The 17,346-nt window shown below is 34.2% G+C and overlaps 1 protein-coding gene across 1 annotated transcript in view; it reads left to right on the top strand.

Annotated features, from left to right (window-relative positions):
- The window catches only part of MTX2 (metaxin 2), a 66,068-nt gene extending 49,077 nt beyond the window's left edge, over nucleotides 1-16,991 (top strand). The window contains exons 5-10 of the mRNA XM_045480297.1: nucleotides 1,205-1,281; nucleotides 2,547-2,639; nucleotides 3,147-3,185; nucleotides 3,571-3,696; nucleotides 4,811-4,887; nucleotides 16,547-16,991. Of these exons, the coding sequence (XP_045336253.1) occupies nucleotides 1,205-1,281; nucleotides 2,547-2,639; nucleotides 3,147-3,185; nucleotides 3,571-3,696; nucleotides 4,811-4,887; nucleotides 16,547-16,730 (596 nt within the window). The 3' untranslated portion in view covers nucleotides 16,731-16,991. The remainder of the gene's footprint in view (nucleotides 1-1,204; nucleotides 1,282-2,546; nucleotides 2,640-3,146; nucleotides 3,186-3,570; nucleotides 3,697-4,810; nucleotides 4,888-16,546) is intronic.
- Nucleotides 16,992-17,346: the final 355 nt, after the last annotated feature.

Consider the following 17,346-nt stretch of genomic DNA (forward strand, 5'->3'; position numbering starts at 1 on the left):
CTGGTATCATGGAAATGTCTTCTAAATACATCAATAGAATTGTTTCCCCGAAGGCCTGCCTTTCCCTTATAATGCACGTTATTTTATGGATGTAGGTGAAGCTTTTGTTGGTGCTGTGCACCTCATCCTTTACCCTAGGTCTGCATGAGGCCGAGAGGAGTCAATCTGTTGAAAAGGACCATGAAGAAGCCTGCTGTTAGTGTGAACTCTGAATTAGGTCTGACAGCAGATTTCATCCTCTAGCTTCTGGGGTGAACTTCATTGCTGTTTGGAGACTATTATCATCTCTGATAATTTTGTCAACTATTAGTTTTTATAAAAATGAAATATTAGTTTTTTAATGTGACATTTATAGAGAGAAGCCAGTTTTTATAAGCATACTTTTATTTTTTTCCCCCAAATATGTCTGGGAACATACTTTGTATTAGAATTCATAAACTAGCATACCTTCAAAGATTGTTAATTCTCTTAATTCCTGATTTTTTTTGAGTCAAAGACATTTATTAATGTACCGTTGTGTGCTTAAGATATTGAACTTACGTGTCTGAGGTTTAAAAGTAGATGTAAAAAGAAGTCGTCTTCTTAAATGTAGTTTAAAAATAGATTGATTCATTGGACTCTGAAGAGAAAGACCCACTGCATTTCTTACAAATCTATCAGTGGTTGTGAACCAATGTCCTGCCTATTCATGTAAATTGAATAATTAGTGTTTACTGCTATAGAGTGACTTGTCAGTGTTAGTTCTGAAAAGGGAATATTATTGTGGTCGGTTACTATATGCAAGTGAGAATTCTAGAAATGAATCTCCTTTTTTTCTTTTAAAATTAGTAATTGTTTATAGAATTTGGGGTGCCTGGGTGGCTCAGTCATTTAAGTGTCCAACTCTTGATTTTGGCTTAGGTTATGATGTCAGGGTTCGAGAGTTTTAGCCCCACATTGGACTTCATGCTGATAGCTCAGGGCCTGCTTGGGATCTTCTCTCCCTCTCTTTCTAATCCTTCCCTGCTCATGCTCTCTCTCCTCTCTCTCTGTCTCTGTCTCTCTCTCAACGTAAATAAACTTAAAAAAATAGTTTATAGAATTTAACGTACACATTTATAATTTTCAAAAGTTATAGGATTACAAGAGCAGTATATTAATAAAACATTCCATTTTTATGTTAATTTACTGAAAGTATTTTCATACATTTCTTTTTCCTCAACAGGTAAAGTACCTTTTATTCATGTAGGAAATCAAGTAGTATCAGAACTTGGTCCAATAGTCCAATTCGTTAAAGCAAAGGTAATAAAAAAGATATTAAATATATTTGATCACAGTTACTCTTAAGTCATTCATCATTCTTTAGCATGTCTTAACATTTACATTGATTTTAACCTAGTTTCATAAAATGCCAATATAAACTAGTGGAGAAATATTTCTAAAGTGGAAGTTTTTTTCCCCCGTAATGTAAATCAATGGCAAAAGATGTAATTTGATCTTTACAAAATGGTAGATAAGTTTCTAACTTACACTTATGAGAATTTTGGTCATAAATGAAAAGTTAGGTTGTTATAAAATGTTGAGTTAACCTTTGAGAAGGAAATACAGGATATATTTAGAAGTTGAATATTAATATATACATTTGAATTATTCAGCTTACGTTTTAATACTTATAAAGGACAACCCCCCACTAACATTTTGGGGAACATCTTTCCAGACTTTTTCTTTGCATATATAGAAAAATATAGATCTTACTATTATGTGCTATTTTGCAACCTGCCTTTTAAAATCATCAATATGTTTGGAAATTCTTCCATGTTAATGACTACAGAAATACATCATCCTTTTAAATTCTTGTATAGTATTCTTTTATATGGATGTATTATAACTTATTCACTTAAGTCTTTATTGATGGACACATTAAGTTGTAGTCAGGTTTTGGCTCTTACTGAGTGTTCAGGTAAATATTTTCTATACACACCTTTGTAAACTTGTCAGATTATCTTTTTAGGATAAATTCCGAAGAGTGATACTGTGATGTTAAAGGGGGTGTGCATTTTTAAAATCTCACCACAGATGGTTGGATTGAACTAAAGGATATACCATTTTATGCATTTTTTCATTATTATACTCTATTAGAATTTAAAAATTAATGTCTGTTTCCCTATACGTTTACTAACATTTTTTTCAACTTTGACCACTTTATAAGTAACACATGTCAATCTTCCGGCATTTATTTTATTACTAATAAGGTTAGTCTCTTAGAAAAAAAGGTTTACTGATCATTCTTGTTTTCTTCTTTTGTGAAATAATTGAAAATTTAATTTTGTCCATTGAAAGATACACTTTTATGATAGCATAGAAATACTACTTACTAATATTTTGTAGTGATAGCAGATAATTAATGCTTTTTCATATAAAATTTTAGGAGATATTCTAGAAGTTTATTAGACATTTGTCATAAAACCATTGATGTAAAAACATTTATATTATTTGGTAGTAAGATAACTGAAAGTTTTTCTCTATTTAATACGATGCTCTTTTAAATTTTTTTAAATTCCCTTTAGGGCCATTCTCTTAGTGATGGGCTGGATGAAGTCCAAAAAGCAGAAATGAAAGCCTACATGGAATTAGTCAACAATATGCTGTTGACTGCAGAGGTATAATAGAAGATAATAGGCCTTGAAAATAAGCTTTTCCTCTTACAAAAGATAATCTTTCTTATGGGTTATTTTAAAATTATTGAGAAATAGGAATATAGTCTGTCAATTCTCGGACTAGGATGGTTCCTGGAATTATTTGGTTATTATGTTTGAACAAGTTGCCTGGCATTTCAGATCTAGTTTTTCTATTTGTAAAAAGGAGTGATTCTTGCCCATTCGTTATTTGACTTTGGGCTTGGGACGTTTACTTCATTCATATCTGTAAAATACTTTGATGATATTTAGAGATACACTACCATATGAATAAGAAATACTTTTATTCAGTACTACCATCAATTAAATTTAATAATTCTGTATAGCAACATTAGCCAAAGGAGGGAAACTGTCTTACGTGTGACATTTATAGGGTTGGCTCATAAAAAATCACCATGGCAGAAAATAATTTTCTTTATCCATTTTCTCTTTGGTGTTCTAAAGTTCTAGTGACTGTTCTTTTGTTCCTAGTTGTATCTTCAGTGGTGTGATGAAGCTACAGTAGGGGAGGTGAGTGGTTCTGCAGCATTTATCTTAATTAAAATTTAATGAGAAAACACTTTTGCTCAGAATCTTAAGTCCCTGCTCATAAATGAAACATTGTGGTTTATACCATTAGTGATATAGTTTTTCACTTACTTTAATTTTGCTTGCACATACATTTTAGGGAAGCTATGTGTCATCGTTTGATATAACTGGTTGCAAAGTACATAAAAGTTTATATATTTTTAAAGGGAATGGCTTAAAATTTTAATTTTTTAGCTTGCAAGCTGTGTATTTTTTTCAGATTGCTGTGTTTGTGTTCTGAAAATATGTTTTCCTGAGTATTCTGTTTGTAAAAACAGGCTTTGTTTTTAGAAAGAATCGTGTTGATAGCAAAATCCTTTTGTTCTAGATCACTCATGCTAGATATGGATCTCCTTACCCTTGGCCCCTGAATCATATTTTGGCCTACCAGAAACAGTGGGAAGTCAAACGTAAGATGAAAGCTATTGGATGGGGTAACAAGACTCTGGACCAGGTGAGTTCAGACTGAAGTTGACAAAAGCCTCAACTTTAATGCATTAAGAAATTCATTTTTTATATTAATAGTTTTTTTAATTAAAAAAAATTAAGAAAATTTTTGCTCTTATTTTTTTCTGACTTGAAGTGGTTTTTATTTGTTTTATAAACAAATTACGTAACACAGAAAAATTCAAAAAGGAAATAGAGATTGCTTGAAATCCTACCACCTAGAAATTGCCACTGCTATTTGGAGAACATTTTTCTGGATATCTCTTAATAACACTTTCCTTAAATGGGATCATGTTATACCTGTCACTCTATAATCTGATTTTTTTTTTTTCCCATTCACCAGTACATCGTGGGCATCTTTTATGTCAGTAAATGTAGATCTGCAACATCAGAATTTAAAAAAAAAAAAAAAAAAACAAAAAACAAAAACCCTGTTAAATACAGTGCTTAATATATCTGTTTTTTTTGTTTTGTTTTTTTTTTTTTTAAATCTTAAATTTACTGAAGTAGCAAAATTAAAAAAATACGTATCTGGTCAAGGTCATGAGATTGAACTAATTCAGTCATTAAACTAATGTCTCTTTTCCAAGGCTACGCGTAGTCCTAGCAGCCAGTTTACCGATGTGTGCCATTGGCCACCAGGGGGATTGGGTAAATGAATAGGGATTGAGTAAATGACATAAATCCATCTCCACTAGCAGGAAGACCACTCAGATGCTTTTACTCATGGTTAGGTCAGTAGTGTCATCTTTATGAAGCAAGCTTTTTAATATATGTAAGATCATTTGAATATATGGATTCAGGAAAACATTTTTGTAGGGTGTGGAGTTTTGAGATAAAAACTTTCTTGATAGTAATCCTTACAAGTAACGTAAGTGTACTTGTGTTTAAAGGAAAGCTGTTCTCACATTGTGTTCCTGTTTGTTATATAGAAAGTATCGCTTATGAAAAAAAATATGGCTTATGTTCTGTATGTGTTCTGTAGTCCGATTTAAATATATTATAAAAAGTTACCTACATTTATATTTTTGTGACAAACTGTGGCGCAGACTAAGTGTTAGACACATTTTATTGTTTTGCTAATTTAAATAATTTTCTTTGTGGTCCGTTGCCTTTGTTAGGTCTTAGAAGATGTAGACCAGTGCTGTCAAGCACTTTCTCAAAGACTGGGAACACAACCATATTTCTTCAATAAGCAGTAAGAAAGTTTATCTTTTTTGAGTTTCTTTTCTGTATTGTTAGGTTACAAACTTATTCTATCGTAGAGGGATTGTTTTATCAGTATTTGTGGAAAGATTTTGGTATATTTAAATTCATTTTTGCCCTCATTAGACATTTACTTAGCACTTCTTGGCTATCAGACACAGCTCTAGGCTCTGGGAGACTCAAATTTCTAAAATGTAGCCCTTGCCATTAAAAATTTGTCTTCAGGGCAGACATGTAAACCAGTCATTATTGTCTGATAGGATAGAGGTGCTACTACAGGTAGTTCCAGATGCTGTGTTTGGAACTACATAATCTTAATAAAATTCTGCCTTTGCAAAGTACTGTTAAAACATGAAGTGTAGCTATACTTTTTTATATAGGGTGATACCCTGGGGAGTAGAAGAGTGAATAAAAATAAACCATTAAAAACATTGTTGGATGGGGGCGCCTGGGTGGCGCAGTTGGTTAAGCGTCCGACTTCAGCCAGGTCACGATCTCGCGGTCCGTGAGTTCGAGCCCCGCGTCGGGCTCTGGGCTGATGGCTCAGAGCCTGGAGCCTGTTTCCGGTTCTGTGTCTCCCTCTCTCTCTGCCCCTCCCCCGTTCATGCTCTGTCTCTCTCTGTCCCAAAAATAAATAAAAAACGTTGAAAAAAAAATTAAAAAACAAAACAAAACATTGTTGGATGGACAAACACTATTATGAACTTATCTTTTAAAAGTTAATGAAAATAGGGGTGCCTGGGTGGTTCAGTTGGTTAAGTGTCTGACTTCGGCTCAGGTGATGATCTTGCAGTTTGTAGGTTCGAGCCCCACATTGGGCTCTCTGCTGTCAGCATGGAACCCACTTCAGATCCTCTGTCCCCCTTTCTGTGCCTGTTCCCCACAGGTTTTCTCTATCTCAAAGTAAAGAAATAAACTTAAATAAAAATAAAAAAAATAGGTCTGTAAGTTGTGCTTTAATTTTAAAAGTTAATGAAAATATTTGTAAAGCACAGAAATGAGTATGAAGGATGTAGGTTAAATATGTATGTATGTATATGTAAATTGAATAATTCATGTTTAAGACAGAATTATTTTGTAATCTGGAAAAGAGTATCAAGGCAAAGAATGAATTTTCCTTTTTTAAAAAAAATGTTAGAATTTGGGGCCCCTGGGTGGCTCAGTTGGTTAAGTGTCCGACTTCCGCTTGGGTCATGATCTCCCGGTTTGTGAATTTGAGCCCCCTGTTGGGCTCTGTGCTGACAGCTCAGAGCCTGGAGCCTGCTTTGGATCCTGTGTCTCCCTCTGTCTGCCCCTCCCCCGCTCATGCTTGCTCGCTCGGGCTCTCTCTCTCAAAAATAAACATTAAAAAATTTTTTAAAAAAATGTTACAATTTTAATGTGTCAGAATCAACCTGTGATACAATTTAAGATGGGCCTAAATTAGCATTTTAATCACACTGTTTTACGTAGAAATTCTAGACTTTTCTTGGCTCTGTAATACAAATTTTTGCTTTTTAGATTGGTAATTTTAAAAAGGTTTATTTGCTATTGTTTATTATATCTTTCTAGGCAGTCATCTTCTGTAGCCACGGCAAACATCTTTTGGTATAGATATTAATATTTGTAACAAACACAACTGAGGTGATAGCTTAGAAATATTTGTTATATTAAGGAAGGGATGCCTGGGTGGCTCAACTGGTGAAGTGTCTGACTCTTGATTTAGTCTCAGGTCATGATCTCACAATTTCATGGGTTTGAGCCCCACGTCGGGCTCTGTGCGCTGACTGCACAGAGCCCGCTTGAGATTTTGTCTCTCTCTCCCCCCTCTCTGCCCTCCCCCACTCACGCTCTGTCTGTCTCTCAAAATAAATAAACTTTAAAAAAATTCAAAAAAAATATTTGTTATATTAAAGTATACTACCTATAATTGAAATTTGGAGTCTGTTGATCTCTGAAGCACAGAGGTCAAAGAATTCATACCATGAAATCCTGGTAGGTAAAGCTTCTAAAGCCATGTTAGTAATGTTTGCAATGTAGATTCTGTATGTGCCTCAGAGATCAACAGATCTCTGTGTGTCTCTAACACAAAAGAAATGTAGCCACATGTTAGTATCAAGTAGTTCCTTGTCTTGCTGATATAGGAATTCTTAGGGGTTGAAACACTCAGAAGAGGTGTGTTTTATTGTTTGAAGTGCATTGTTATGTGTTAGGAGTTAGTTTTGTTATACATGCTATCTTCATGAGAGGTCAAGAGAATATATCTTGTTTTTCTCATTTGACTCAGTGTCAGGGATTTCATAACCAGGTATCATTTAGCATGTAATTTAGTGGCAATAGAAAGAAATTTTTTTTTTCATATAATGGTACGATTATATTTAAGCTTGTAATGAAAAATTCAAAGTTTAGAACAGGCAAAAAACCAAGGGTTGCTATGGAGGAACTGTTTAATATTAAGATGTAGTTTTCTGAAGTAGTTTTACCTTGTATGAGACTTACATAAACATTTTCCCCTAATGATTGAAAAATGAATAGATTTTATTTTTAACTTTAGTTTTATCCCATTGTCTAATGCTGAACTGGAATTAGAAAAATGTAACTTGTATTTTCACTTTGGTATGACAGAATTTTTCTCTTTTATGTATCAGGAATCATTACTTTGTGAGATACCTTACCTTAGTGAATAGAGCACTAGCTTAAGATCCTTAAGATACTACTAGATAAGGTAGTATTGGATTCCAGGCCAGTGGCCTGAATTCTCTTCTTGGCTTTAATATATACCAGACTTCAGCAAGTTACTTTATTTCCCCGTGTATCGTCCCCTTACCCTCTAAAATTAGAATAAAATTTTCTCCTAGCTTACCTTCTGGGGATGTTGAGAGGACTCATGAAAGAAACTCGGTAGTTGTACTTGATGAGAGAAGGGGAAAGGGAGATGAGGGAAATCCTGCAGCAGGAATAGGAATCGGGAAAAGACAAAGAAGATAAATGGTGGAAAGAAAAAAGGAAGGTGAAATTGAAAGGAATTAGAAATAATGCAAGATAGTTATTAACATCAGGTGGCCTCTTTATTCTTAATAGTATATAGTGTTGGTAGCATTTAAATCTTTAAATCATAGCTCTGAAATGTGGTTAAACAAAATCTGTATTTTCTTGTTATATATAAGCTATCTTGCCGATGTGATCTCTTTTAAGACACATACTGACAGACTACTGGGTCATTTATTCTTTTTCATGTGAGCATGGACTTGGAATGAAAAAGTAAACTTTTCTTAAAGGGTTATTTTTATGTTACCTTTTTCCCCCTAAGTGTAGTCAGGATGAATGAATTACATTGTTGTAAAGCATTTATGAGCTCCTTGCAGGTCTGTGTATTTTCTAAACAAAACCTAGTTGGTAGCCGAGGCTCAGTAAGTGTTTTTTAAAACTAGCTTAAATTGAGGGCCGCCTGCGTGGCTCAGTTAAGCGTCCGACTTCGGCTCAGGTCATGATCTCGCAGTTTGTGAGTTCGAGCCCCGCGTCAGGCTCTGTGCTAACAGCTCGGAGCCTGGGGCCTGCTTTGGATTCTGTGTCTTTCTCTCTCTGCCCCTTCCCCACTTGTGCTCTTCTGTCTCTCAAAAATAAATAAAATGTAAAAAAAAACAAACTAGCTTAAATTGAGAAATTGGAAGAAGAGTTATATTTGAAAAAGAAAGAGTGTTGTTATTAACTATTAAATGGTAAAACTTGAAAATAAACCTTCGTATACTGATGGGAAAGGATATTGAAGAAATGCTGCAAAAATTACACATAGGAATCTTAAGATGAAAGATTTCAGAGGGGAATTGGATTTTATTGAGGTTTATTCAATAAAGAAATTACCAATTGATAAATTTAATCAGTAATGAAAGAACTCCCAACAAACAAAAGTCCAGGACCAGATGGTTTCACAGGTGAATTCTACCAGACATTAAAGAAGAGTTGATACCTATTCTTCTCAAGCTATTCAAAAAAATAGAAGAGGAAAGAAAACTTATAAATTCATTCTGTAAGGCCAGCGTTATAGATTTTCTGATCTGTATCTTTTCTGATCTGATTTTCTGATCTGTATCTTTGCCTGATACCAAAACCAGGCAAAGATACTATCAAAAAAAAAAAAAAAAAAAAGAAAGAAAGAAAGAGAAAGAAAGAAAGAAAGAAAGAAAAGGAAAAAAAGGAAAAAAAGAAAACCAGGCTAGTATCTCTGATGAGCATAGATGCAAAAAATCCTCAACAAAATATTAGCAAATTGAATTCAATAGTACATTAAAAGGATCATTCACCAAGATCAAGTGGGATTTATTCCATGGTTGCAGGGGTGGTTCAGTATTCTCAAATCAATCAGTGTGCTAAATCACATTAATAAGAGAAAGGATAAAAACCATATGATCATCATCTCAGTTGATCCAGAAAAAGCATTTGACAAAGTATGACATCTCTTCATGATAAAAACTCTCAACAAAGTGGGAATAGAGGAAACATACCTCAGCATAAGAAAGGCCATATATTAAAACCCAGATAACATCAGTTGTGAAAAAATAAAAGCTTTTCCTTTATGATCAGGAACAAGACAAGGATATCCACTCTTACCACTTTTATTCAATATAGTACTGGAAATCCTAGTCACAGCAATCAGATAAGAAAAATAAATAAAAGACATCCAGATTGTTAAGAAAGAAGTAAAACTGTCGCTATTTGCATTTGACATGATAATATATATAGGAAATCCTAAAGACTCTACCAAGAAGCTATGAGAACTGACAAATGAATTCAGTAAAGTTGCAGGATACAAAATTAATCTGTAGAAATCTATTGTGTTTCTATTTACTAGTTACAGAGTAACAGAAGAGAAATTAAGAAAATAATTTAATTTACAGTTACACCAAAAAGAATAAAAATACCTAGGAATAAATTTACCCAGGGAGGTGGAAGACCTATACCCTGAAAGCTATAAGACATTGATGAAAAGAATTTAACATGATATAAACAAGTGGAAAGATATAGTCTGCTCATGGTTTTGAAGAATTAATATTGTTAAAATGTCCATATTACCCAAAGCAATCTACAGATTGAATGCGATCCCTATCAAAACACAAATAACACTTTTCATACAACTATAACAAATAATCCTAAAATACGTATGGAACCACAAAAAACCTCAAACATCCAAAGCAATCTTGAGAAAGAAGAACAAAGCTGTGGGAGCGTCATAATCCCAGATTTCAAGATATACTACTAAGCTATAGTAATCAAAACAGTATGGTACTGCTACCAAATCAGACACATAGATCAATAGAACAGGATAGAGAGCCCAGAAACAAACCCATGCATGTATGGTCAATTAATCTCTGACAAAGGAGGTAAAAATATCCAATATGACAAAGGAAGAAAAGATAGATAGTCTTTTTTTTTTTTTAATTTTTTTTTTCAACGTTTATTTATTTTTGGGACAGAGAGAGACAGAGCATGAACGGGGGAGGGGCAGAGAGAGAGAGGGAGACACAGAATCGGAAACAGGCTCCAGGCTCTGAGCCATCAGCCCAGAGCCCGACGCGGGGCTCGAACTCACGGACCGCGAGATTGTGACCTGGCTGAAGTCGGACGCTTAACCGACTGCGCCACCCAGGCGCCCCAGTAGATAGTCTTTTTAATAAATGGTGTTGTGCCAACTGGACAGCCACATGCAAAAGAATGAAACTGGACCACTTTCTCACACCATACATAAAAATAAACTCAAAATGTATTAAAGACCTAAATGTGAGGCCTGAAACCATAAAACTAAAAGAAAATTAGGCAGTAATCCTTTGGACATCACCATTAGCAGCATATTTATGGATATGTCTCCTCAGGCAAGGGAAACAAAAGCAAAAAATAAACTTGGTACTACCCCAAAATAAAAAGTTTTTGCACAGTGAAACCATCAACAAAACCAAAATGCATGGGAGAAGATATTTGCAAATGATATATTTGATAAGGGGTTAATATCAAAAATACGTAAAGAACTTCTACAACTCAACATCAAAAAACCAATCTGATTAAAATAGGCAGAGGACCTGAATAGATATTTTTCCAAAAGACATACAGATGACCAACAGACCCATGAAAAGATGCTCAACATTACTTAATCATAAGGGAAATGCAAATCCAAACCACAATGAGATATTACCTCACCAGTCAGAATGGCTATTATCAAAAAGACAAGAAATAAAGTGTTGGTGAGGATGGAGAAAAGGGAACCCTTGTGCACTGTTGGTGAGAAAGTAAATTGGTGTAGCCACTGTGGGAAACAGGATGAAATTTCCTCAAAATATTGAAAATAGAGGGGCGCCTGGGTGGCGCAGTCGGTTAAGCGTCCGACTTCAGCCAGGTCACGATCTCGCGGTCCGGGAGTTCGAGCCCCGCGTCAGGCTCTGGGCTGATGGCTCAGAGCCTGGAGCCTGTTTCCGATTCTGTGTCTCCCTCTGTCTCTGCCCCTACCCCGTTCATGCTCTGTCTCTCTCTGTCCCAAAAATAAATAAACATTGGAAAAAAAAAATTTTTTTAAAAATATTGAAAATAGAAATACACAGTAATATTACTACTGGGTATTTACACACATACACAAAAAATAAAACACTAATTTGGAAAGGTACATATTTATTATTGTTGATAATAATTGTTGATAATAAATATTGTCGATACATATTTATTATTATTTATTATTGCAGCATTATTTACAAAACCCAAATTACGGAAGCAACCCAAGTATCTATCAATAAGTGAATGAATAAAGAAAGTGTGTATATATGTATGTATATATACATAATATATAATTAAAATATACTGTATATAATATGTATGCATATAACATGGAATATTAATCATAAGGAATGAGGTCTTGCCATTTGCAGCAACATGGATGGACCCAGAGGGTATTAGGCTAAGTCAAAGACAAATACCATATGATTTTACTTACATTTGGAATCTGGAAAAAACAAAAAACAAAAAACAGAACAAATAAAAAAACCAGACTCTTAAACCCAGAAACAAATTGGCAGTTACTAGAAGGGAGGTGGATGGGAAAGATACACAAAATAGATAAAGGGAATTAAGAAGTACAAACTTCTAGTTATAGAATAAATAAGTCATGGAGATGCAAAGTACAGCATAGGGAATATAGTCAATAATATTGTAATAATGTATGGTGACTGTAGTTATTGTGGTGAGTATTGTATAATGTATACAATTGTTGAATCAATATGTTGTACATCTGAAGCTAATCTAACATTGTGTGTCAATTATACTTTAGTGATAGTAATTTTAAAAATCACCACCTGAGAAAATTAAGGAGGAATTGCTTAAAATTTCAAAGGTTACATATAAAAAAGGCTGGCAAGGGACTTGATTTACAAACTTGAATGACAGTCTTAAAGATCAGTGATTAGTATATAAAGAAAGAATATGTAGATTATTGCTAGAGTATGAAGATATGGCAAATTAGTAGTGTAAGGGAGAGAAAAACTACTTGAAAACTGAGACAAAATTAATGTGTTTGAACTGACTATAAAAGGTATCCGAAAGAAAGAAATATGCAGTCATAATAAAGCAAAAAAGTTGAGTGCAGAGAAATTTAAATGGGAAAGATTAAGAAAACATTCACATTTTACAGTATTTTTATTTTGATATTCAAATGAAAGAATATTAGATAGCCGATGGATGTTAGCTGAACCTTTTGGGATAATCATTTCATAATATATGTAAGTCAAACCACCATGCTGTACATCTTAAACTTATACAATGATATATGTCAATTATTTCTCAATAAAAATAGGAAAAAAAAGAATAGTAATAACCAACAGAAATGTGGGAAGAATGATAATGCAAGATAAGGAATTTGAATATGTATTTATGACCTTTGAATGTTTTTCTAATAAAAAGTCTATAAAGCTAGATGTAATAATATATATATTAAAGATGTTAAAAATCTTAGGAGGAGAGTTGCTATCAGTATTCAAATTACAATCCACTACTTGACAGAAGGGTAGAAATGTTGTTTTTCTTTATATATGGTTTAGGAAAAATTATTAAAACTGGATGTTCATCAGGATCTTGGCTCTTAATTCAGTAGAAATATTGGGTGAAGTGTGTGTTTTGTGCTTGCATATGAATTGCAAATATTTTCTGAGTTTATTGCCTTTTTTTTTTTTTTTTAATCAGGGTTAGGGGTACCTGGGTGGCTCAATCCGTAAAGCCTCTGACTCTTGATTTTGTCTCAGGTCATGCATGATCTCTTGGTTCATGGGATCGAGCCCTGCATTGGGCTCTAGGTTGAGAGCATAGAACCTGCTTGAGATTCTGTCTCTCCTCTCTCTCTGCCCCTCCCTGCTTGTGCATGCACATGCACTCTCTCTCTCTCTCTCTCTCTCTCAAAATAAATACACTTAAAAAAATTAATAGTTAGGTTTAGGGGTGCCTGGATGGCTCAGTCAGTTAAGTGTCCTACTTTGGCTCAGGTCACGATCTTATGGTTTGTGAGTTCAAGCCCTACATCGGGCTCTCTGCCTGTCAGCACAGAATCTGCTTCAGATCCTCTGTCCACCCCACCCTGCCCTCCCCTGCTCACACATGCACGCTCTCTCTCTCTCTCTCTCTCTCTCTCAAAAATAAACTTAAAAAATTTCTTTAAAAATTAGGTTTGTTATGGTATTTATATATAGTAAAATTGACAGTTTTATGTTTACAGCTCTGATGTTTAGTAATGGTATACAGTTGTGTAACTACTATCACAGGTGTACTTTTTAAAAAGAAAGAATTGCAGGAATTGGTAATTTACATGTCATATATATGTAATTAAGTAATGGCTGAAATTTGTAAAGATTATAAAAAATATGCATTAGAAGTTATGTATGTTTCAGTTGATATAGTATATTGTATTCTACTTCCTGTTAGATGTTCTAAAGTAACTTGCCAAAGAGTTGCTATCTTTATGTAACATAAGATCAATTTCTGTATGCTCATTACCTGTATAATTCAGCAACTTTTGAATTACGTGGATGTTTATTTGCAGCAAATAACATTTTGACCACTTCAGGGGTACTTTTAGACCACTCTAGTTTGAATATACACTTATGCTTGAACTCCCTCAGAGCCTTCATTTATTGATAAAGGATGCCCATCTATACCACTGGAATTTGCATCAGGAAATAAATTCACCTTTTTTATTATCTAATTCAAGAAGCAAAGAGTAGTTAATCCTAAATAGGAATTAGGAAAGATTGGTGAGATAAGATACATCTTTTAAGAAATATGTTTAGGGATATGGAAGAGTTAGTGTTTATATTAATTCTCCCAGAGTGCCTCAGCTCTACATGTGTCCACCTTCTATATCTCTGGTTCTTTTCAGGCATCCCTTTGTTATTGATTCGTCATTTATATGATAGGATCATGGTGCTATTAAGTCCAAGGACACGTTGGCTACCCTCACCTGACTAATAATTCTTCATGAATGTCTCAAAAAAGGGAAGGCTTTGAAAGAATGTGAATAACCACTATTGAAAAATTAAATATCCTGCATACCTTAGGCAGGATGCATTTCTCTCTCTTTGCATCCAGCATATACAGATGCAGTTCCTGAGATCCTTTTCCAAGAACTCGGGATATAAAAGATATATGCGGTGTTATCTTTAAAGAGCTTGGAGTATAATGAGGGGAAACACGTGAACACAGTTATAGTGTGGTAATATAAATGCATCACCTTTTTATTCATTCAAAACATTGTAAGAACCTACTTTGTACGAGGCATTGTTCTAAGTATTGGGGACACAGCAGGAAACAAGTAGAGAAGATCTCCCTGGGAGAGGGAGACAGACACCTAACAACAAATGTTAGATAGTATTAAGTGCCACATGGAGAATTAAAATGGATCACGTGGTAATAAGTGACTGCATGTCCACTTTAGTTTGGGTGTTCAGGGGAGGCTTTAAGATGTGACATTTAAACCTTATTCTGAAAAATAAGAAGCTGGCAATGTGAAGTCAAGGGAAGAGTGTTAGAGGCAGCAGGAATAATTGTGTCAAGGCCGTAAGATGGGCTAGAGTTTGTTACATTTGGATGGAAGAAGCAAGGCTGTTATTAGTAGTATGTTGACAGTGGTGGGAGATGAGGCTGAAGAGGTAAGCAGCGGCCAGGTCATCTAGGCTTTGCATGCTTCATGTAATGAGTTTGGCGTATTACTGTAAGTGGGATGGATATTCGTTGGAATATTTTATGCTTGGAGTGGTACGGTGTGGTGACTTTAAACAAAAAATCACTCTGGCTACTCTGTGGACAATGAATAGAGCCAACGTTAGGAGGCTATTGCAGTGGTCTAGCTGAGAGATGATGGTGGCTCAGAGTAGATGAGAACGGAGGGAGAGAATTAGTAGTAATCAGGACGTATTTGGCAGTTGTGTCTCACAACACTTGCTGATGGATATGAGGGCAAGAGAAAGAGAGAACTCAGTAGTAACCCTGAGATTTTTGGTGCAGATGGCTGAGAGGCTAGTGGTGCCTTTTAGTTTGGGAAATGAGATGAGCATGTTTGAGATGCTTATTCACCATTCAGGCGGAGATGTTATGTAGTATGTATGTGTGTATGATTCAGGAATTTAGAAGAGGGACTGGGATTGGAGACAAATAGTGGGGACTTAGTGGCATAAAGAGGTATTTAAAGCCGTGCAGCAGCATGAGGTCATTCATCATTAGTGATCAAGGCCACATAGCTAGAAAGGAAGTGGCAGAATTAGGATTCATACTTAGATTTGATGGACCCCCAAAATCTATTCTAAACTAGATCACTGCAACATACTTTCACATTTAGGTAGGCTAACACATATTTTCTCAAAAGCTTTATCATCATGGGACTGACACCAATAATTAGCTCCTAATTATGATGATATTTTCCCTTTAGTAAGATTGTGCTGGCAATTATTTTAATATAATGTAGTTTGGTGATGCCTCATTTATAGACCATTAGTAGTGAGGTAGATAAATTTCAATTTTTTGTTACTAATATTTAATTAAAGGGGAAAAAACCCTGGAAAATTTTTTATTGAAGCTATGTTTATTTCTCTTTCAGAAAGCTAAGTTACTTGAAAAGTGGTAAAGTTAAAATTAAATCCTGTTTTTGATACATGATTGGGTAATCAGGTGTTATTTGTTCCCGCACCACAGTGAAATCCTGTGCTTCGATACCATTTTGTTTATACATCTATTACAGCACTTACTAAATTGTGCTGTGGTAATTTATGTTTTGTGTCCCATGTCTTAGAATCTTTGGTGTTCTCGTAGCTCTCGCACCTAGCACACAGTTCCTGGCGCATTGGAGACCTGTTTAATGGATAAATTAATGAGTAAAATGAATATAAACAATTGTGCCAAGGTTATTTTAATGTCTTACTACTTTAAAAAGCAAGTCACACAACTAGCAAATCATAACTTAAAAAGTTTTTTTTTTCATGTCTTACAACAGAAACTCCCAAGTAAAAACAAAATAAATTCTATCAAGTTGAGGTAGGATTTATTTCTCATGTGACTTTCTTTTAAATAGATGAATAGGATGTTTTAAAAAGTAGTGTATATTCTACCATACAAGTTAAATGCTGTTCATGTTACTCTCATTTCTATTTTTGTTTTAGGCCTACTGAACTAGATGCACTGGTATTTGGCCATTTGTATACCATTCTTACCACACAGTTGACCAATGATGAACTTTCCGAGAAGGTAAAAAACTATAGCAACCTCCTTGCTTTCTGTAGAAGAATTGAACAGCACTATTTTGAAGACCGTGGTAAAGGCAGCTCATCTATCAGATCATCTTAGAGATAGGTCTTAATTTAGTGATTTAAAAAAAATTAACTTGAAATATGTGAAAGACCTAGTAAATGATATCAGAATTTTAAAACCAAAAATACTGCTTTTTGAAACCTCAGAGTAAATTATATAATGTATCCTATACATGTACTTTATACCATTAATTAAAGCAATTCTGAATGATTTCATTTGCTATGTTGTACTCTATATCTTGAAATTTTTGTTTTCCTTGAAACGTATGCCTATAAAAATAAAGCTCAAAGAACTGTATGGCTGGTGTATTTATTTCCTTTTGATCTTTCTGAAAGCCACTCTTGAGTTTTTTTACATGGAATAAAACGGTCTTTTCTAAGGCGAGTAATTTATGCTCCATACTTTTAAGATTACTTTAATAGGTACATGGTGAACCTAGGCATGGGAAAAATGTTAAGAAACATGCACTCAGAAAATGTAAATAATTGCAAGGCAATTAAATCCTGGAACAGATTACCGTTTAAGAGCATTCTTCATATCTAAACCTAGTTGAAGTTTTATTTATTTTTATTTATTTATTTTTTAATGTTTATTTTTTTTTATTTATTTAAAAAAAATTTTTTTTTTTCAACGTTTATTTATTTTGGGGACA

The sequence above is a fragment of the Leopardus geoffroyi genome, chromosome C1 (assembly GCF_018350155.1).
Source record: "Leopardus geoffroyi isolate Oge1 chromosome C1, O.geoffroyi_Oge1_pat1.0, whole genome shotgun sequence".
NCBI classification, from domain to species: domain Eukaryota; kingdom Metazoa; phylum Chordata; class Mammalia; order Carnivora; family Felidae; genus Leopardus; species Leopardus geoffroyi.